The sequence below is a fragment of the Impatiens glandulifera genome, chromosome 5 (assembly GCF_907164915.1).
Source record: "Impatiens glandulifera chromosome 5, dImpGla2.1, whole genome shotgun sequence".
Lineage (NCBI taxonomy): Eukaryota > Viridiplantae > Streptophyta > Magnoliopsida > Ericales > Balsaminaceae > Impatiens > Impatiens glandulifera.
The window spans coordinates 4,477,315-4,483,314 of record NC_061866.1 but is presented as its reverse complement, the minus strand read 5'-3'; the positions used below and the strand labels follow the sequence as shown (position 1 = coordinate 4,483,314).

Genomic DNA, 6,000 nt, shown 5'->3' with positions numbered 1-6,000 from the left:
ATTTGTGACAAATAAAATGTCACCAATTTATAAACGATAAATAGGCGTTTACTCTCACTAAACTTGTGATACACAAATAATCAATTAAATTCACCTCAAAACCAAAAGAGAGAATTGTTATTTTGTGAAATTTATGTTACCACTAAAGAGATATTTTTTTAAGTCCATAGATGAATTTCTTTAATTTGCAAACCATATTAATTTATTTTCTCGATACAAAATTTTCTCTTTCCACCAAATTATTTTTCAATGTCTCCATTGAGAAACTACTTAACATCTATTTTGGTAAAGATTCATATCAAAATATGCAACGAGTGCCATAAAAGTATTCATAAAGAGTACTTCGATTAAATTGAATTGTCGTAAAGATACTTAATTTTGAGGTTGTTGAGTTTGTACCTAATGAATTTGATCAACACTTTTTTTTATTACTATTGATTTTTTGAACTTTATCATTAATAGGAATAAAATCCTTACCAATATAAAAAAAAAACGTTAGATATATTGTCTCACCATTTTTTATATTTTAATCCATTAGTAAAAATTATTAACAAATTGAGCTAAGTATTAGAACTTTTGTTTCTTTTCCTAATAACACTTTCTCAACCCATCATTTTTTGAGATGATTTTAATTTACATATTAATTAAAAAAGAGTAATATCATTCAACAAAAGATTTGAAATTTAAAAAAATATATATAAGTTAACATATTGGAATTGGAGCACCGTTCCACTCCTTCAAACATTCCAGCAAGGGGTCAATGATCTCTCCCCTGGACATGGCCGAGAACACCTTATCGAATTCCTCTCCAGGCGACCGCACTTTCTCTCCTGTCAACAATTCAGTCCCCACTTCTTCCCTCACGAACTTGTACAACGGATAAGACCTGCACTCTTTGATCCTGTTTGGAATTGTCGCCTTCCCTTCATCGAACGCGGCTCTGGCACTCTCCACTTCCTTCGGCAAAAGGGCCTCCAGTTCTTCTTCGAAAGCTGCGATCTTCTGAAAGATTGAGCTGTTCAGATTCTTCTCTGCTTCCCCATTCTTAAGGGCGTGCTCAACCAGAACTCCCCTAAGTTTCTGCATCAATGGGTACATCGAGCTGCAAGGATCGTCGATGTAAGCAAACACATACTCGCGGTCTACAACTCTCAGTAGATCTTTCTCGCAAAACCTCGATGGGTGAAGCTCACAGTTCGTTCCCATGGTCAGGACACGTTTGGCAACCTGTCCAACCGTGTTCTTGACTACGCTCTTCATGTTTTCTTCCAGGTGCCTCAAGTCAATAGCCTGGCAAAGTGCCACCAAGAAAGTGGTGGACATGAGCTTCAAGATATCAATGGCCTCAGCAGTTTTTCGCGACGAAATCAGACCGAGAGAATTGACATCTTGATTGTGTTGTTCTGCGCTCTGAACGTGGTTTGTCACCGGGTTTCCCAAAAACTGGAGCTCCGAGCAGTATGATGCCATGGCGATCTCGGCCCCCTTGAAACCGTAATCCAAGCTAGGATTTCGCCCGCCAGTGAGATTAGAAGGCAGCCCGTTGTTGTAAAAGTCATTCACAAGCTCAGAGAATTGTGCAAACATCAACTTTCCAATTGCTGCAATAGCCAACCTGGTATTATCCATCGATACACCAATCGGGGTGCCCTGGAAGTTTCCACCGTGCAAGGCCATGTTCCTGGAGACGTCGATCAATGGGTTGTCGTTCACCGAGTTGATCTCCCTCTCGATAGACTTGGTAGAGGACCGGATGACCTCGATCTGAGGGCCGAGCCATTGTGGGGATGTCCTAAGAGCATACCTGTCCTGTTTTGGCTTTTGTAAAGGATCCGTATCATGTAACTTCTCGGCAGCCTTAACATACGAGCTCCCTTTCAAAATATGCTCCATGATAGCCGCGGCCTCGATCTGGCCAGGGTGGTGTTTCAATTTATGCGTCAAGTGATCTGTAAACTCTGGCTTTCCTTGCATCACTTCAGCGAAAATTGCTGATAGAACTTCAGCCAAAAGGGCTAATATGTTGGCATCAAACAGCACAATTGAAGCCAATCCAGAGCCAACTGCCGTTCCATTGACCAAAGCAAGGCCTTCCTTGGGTTGAAGCTCAAAAAAGCCACCCTCGACCCCGGCCATGCGAAAAGCCTGCTCGGGGTTCAGGGGCTCCCCATTGGGCCCAACTGCCTTAGAATTTGGTCGACCCGTGAGGAGCCCTGCGATGTAGGAGAGGGGGACGAGATCTCCGGAGGCAGTGATCGTGCCTCGAAGTGGGAGGCATGGGGTAATGTTGATGTTTAAGAACTTAGTGATGGCTTCGAGGATTTCAAATCTGATACCTGAATATCCTTGGAGGAGAGTGTTGATCCTAACCAGCATGGCTGCCCTTGTCGTGGATTGGGGAAGTGTATGGCATGTCTCTGTTCCATTTCCGAAGATTCCAGCATTCAGAAACCTAATAAGTTCTTTTTGAAGAGCGCCGCCTTGTTTGGTTCGTCTGTGGGAGGTGGCGCCAAAGCCGGTGGTTACACCGTAGCTGTCGGTCCCTTTATTCATGCTATCCATAACCCAGTCGCTGCTAGCCTTTACACCAGCCCTGGCGGACTCTGCTAGCTCCACTTGAACAGTATTAATACTACCAGCAGCAGTTGCAACTGCCGCCACCTGAGATATGGTGAGGGTTTCTCCCCCGAGTTTAACCGCAGGGTTCCTGAATTCGGCCACCATTTTCTTAACTTCATCCCAATGGCTACCCGTGAGCGCCTCCGCGGCTACCCCCCAGTTCAAAGGATCATTCAGACAGAATCCCTCGTTTTGGTGATTATTAATATTGCTACCCATTTGATGTTTCTTGGTGTAGTGAAAGCCTAGGGTCTTGTGGGTATCTTATGAAAGATGATTGTGTAATGAAATTAGAGTGGAAATTGAAGTTGAATTTCCTGAGAAAAATTGTGGTAAAAGGATTGGCTTATATAGATAATTGGTGGTAGTAGTAGGTGTGTATGTTAGTTGAAAAGAAAGATGGGCCGTTGATGAAGTGAGATGGAGGGCTGGGATATGATAGCATGTTATTGTTGACTGGCTTTTTTTAGGGCTTGAAGTTGTTGAAACCAGAAGGAAGGAAGTAGTGAGGTGCGGTTGGTGAGGTTAGAAATTTGTTTAAATAATTTAAATTAAATTGTTTGCTTGGCATTATGTAATAATTTGATTACAAATATAATCAACAACCCTTAAATAAATAAATAAAAGTTTGTTATATTTAAAATTTAATAAAAGTAAAATAAATGTAATTTAATTGATTATTGAAGTTATTTGATATAGATATTTAAAAAAAAAAAATTATTTACATATTATTTAAATTTAATAATTTTAAAAAGTTTGAATTTCGTTAGTAAAGTTTAAAAGGTATTAATATATAAGATATTTTTTTTTAAAACAACTTTAGCATAAAAATGAGGTGGAGATCTCTTTACTTATTTCCTTGATGATCTATTTTCCATATTATTTTGATATCATTTGTTTTAATAGTTTTTAGAAAATACATATAAAGTCTATAATGTTTGTATTATTAATATTTATTTAGTTTATTGTATTATCACAATTTATATGGCTTTTCCTTTTATTTTATGTTGAAAGCAAAACATGTGTTCACATTTTTCATGTTTAATGCACACGTATAAATGGTTAATTTAAACTTTTTTTTTTATAATCATCATTATTTTTAGTGGGTAAGCTTGAAACTCTTATCTACTTAAAAAATTAATCCACCTTATAATTAAAGTATTAATAAACCCCACCCAACATGTAATGCATTGAACCTTCTATTTTAAAACTCAAACTTTTATTTGATATATTTTTTTTAAAACAGTTTAACACCATTTCATTAAAAAGTCCTAAAGTGGGAGGAGTTAATAATCAAAACTAGACAAACTCTAGTTTTGATTGTAAGATGACAAACAAAACACTCAAAAGTTTCTGAATGGTGGCAGTCAAATCACATTACAAAACACAGATTAAAATGAATAAAGACTACAATCTAGATATCACAACCTATGTTGTCTCCATATCCGCCTTTTGACCATATTGCCTTCTTCCACGTCCCAATCTTGTCGCGTTCTTCATGAAGGGAGATTGAATTGAAGCAGATAATGATGTCTGTCTGCTCTTATTGTTTAATCTTCCTATATATGAACTCGTACTAACATAGTAAAATGTTCAGGATTTCAAGATTTTTGTCACTACTTTTCTCTACTTCAGTTTTCCGTGTTTGAGGATCAACAACCTTAGTTTCATTCTCCTCTGTTGTATCTTTGCTTTCATCTTCTGCATCTTCCTCTTCCTTACATTTAGGTTTATCTTCTTCAAAATCTCATGTTTTATCAATTTCTTTTCCTTTCTTACTTCCCTCTTTTGAGTTTGATTTCCTTTTGTTCCTTCATCCGAATTATGAACATCTTTCCCTTTGACATTGCTTTCTTTTTCTGCTTGTTTTTCCACAACTGTTTCATTTGTACTAGGAACCTTTTGTTGCTTGGCTTCTCCATTCTGTATTTGTTGTTCCTGGTTTGCTTTTTGGTTGGCCATTAATTTAGGGCATCTCATTATATAATGTTTAAAGGTACTACAGTTCACGCATTTGTACGGTCGCCATTCATAGTGTATGCCCATCTTGGTAGCATTTCCCTTTCGATCCACCACTGTAATTTCGTTGGGGAGAACGCTTCTGGGTTGAACTTTAACGCTCATCCTAGCATATGTGAGATTTTCGTTTTCCTCAGTGATTTTGTCCATGTATAGCGGGTTTCCTAGAAGGCTAGCGAAATGGCTTAAGGCTTCCGCGTTGTACATGTGGGGAGGGATATTTCGTAACTTGAACCAGATTTGCACTGTTTATTTTGGAATACTGTCATAGCTCGTACCGTCCTTCCATTTTTCGAGCTTCATGCATTTTTTCCCCACGTGTGTATGTCCCAACTCTAAAATTTTCTCAAGACTAGCCTCTTGATTGAATTTCAAGAAATACATGTCGTGATTGTTAGAGGTGATCTTCATTAGACCTTTTTTCCCCATTGCTTCATGAGTTCTTCCTTGGTGGCATCAAAGTGGTAGATTCTTTCCCAATATAATTACCCACCATCACCTGTTCCCATGATCGAACGCATTTTTCTTCCACGTCTGATGGTAGTTTAAACTCAAAGGGATTTTCGAGTTTTTCCACCTTTGATTTGAACGCACCTAGGAAAATCTGTCCATTTATTGAGATTTTGTTTTCACTTTTTTTTGCTAAGTTTTGACCCTGCTTTGTGTCTGGATTCTTCTTTCAGACTTGATCAACCTAACAATTTGGGTTCTTCTTCAGAGTATAAACCTTTGTCTTAGTACATTTTTCCAACTCTTTCATTGTGTTGACGGACCAGCTAACAATAATGTCATACTCCTATTTTTTTAGAAGGTTCCAATCGTGGAGGTAGTGCAAGTTTACCTGAATAGTGATTTGTTGAGCCCTTTCTTTGTTGAGAATCATTTCTCCATTCTTAGCTTGCATCAGCATCCTTAAAATTTGGTTTCTCAGCCCTTTGAGGTTTGCCCTCTCATTAAAACCAACCCTCCATTTGCCTTTTTTCTTCTCTTAGGTTTCTCATGTTTCCCATACTTTTTTGTTTACTGCATTATTCTGACATTTGTTTTCAACCCTGATTTCTTTCAGACCAACACTATTTTCCTTTTGTCCTCTGTAATTTCCTTCTTCTTACTGGTCGCATCTCTTTTATTTTGCTTTCCTTTTTTCCTCTGTGACTTACCAGTTTTATCAGATTGATTCTGATTCCCAAAAGAATCAGCAACAAATTCATTTGAAAAAGTTTGTTTATTTAGGCAATCATTATATATTTCACTTTTGCTCTTATCTCCGTTGACATTTATTTTAACAGAATTATCGAATGCTATAGTGGAAGAAGGCATACCTGGAGTTTTTCCAGAGTTGACATTTATGCTCTTGCTCAC

General features: G+C 37.9%; 1 protein-coding gene across 1 annotated transcript; it reads right to left on the bottom strand.

Annotated features, from left to right (window-relative positions):
- Positions 1 to 678: 678 nt before the first annotated feature.
- On the bottom strand, positions 679 to 2,853 carry LOC124937878 (phenylalanine ammonia-lyase-like). The gene has a single exon (XM_047478209.1). The coding sequence runs from the start codon at positions 2,836 to 2,838 to the stop codon at positions 703 to 705; it is 2,136 nt and encodes a 711-aa protein (XP_047334165.1). The 5' UTR covers positions 2,839 to 2,853; the 3' UTR covers positions 679 to 702.
- Positions 2,854 to 6,000: the final 3,147 nt, after the last annotated feature.

Bases quoted from the DNA above. Each gene is read 5' to 3' on its own strand.
- LOC124937878 (XM_047478209.1), bottom strand. From the start codon at position 2,838: ATGGGTAGCAATATTAATAATCACCAAAACGAGGGATTCTGTCTGAAT.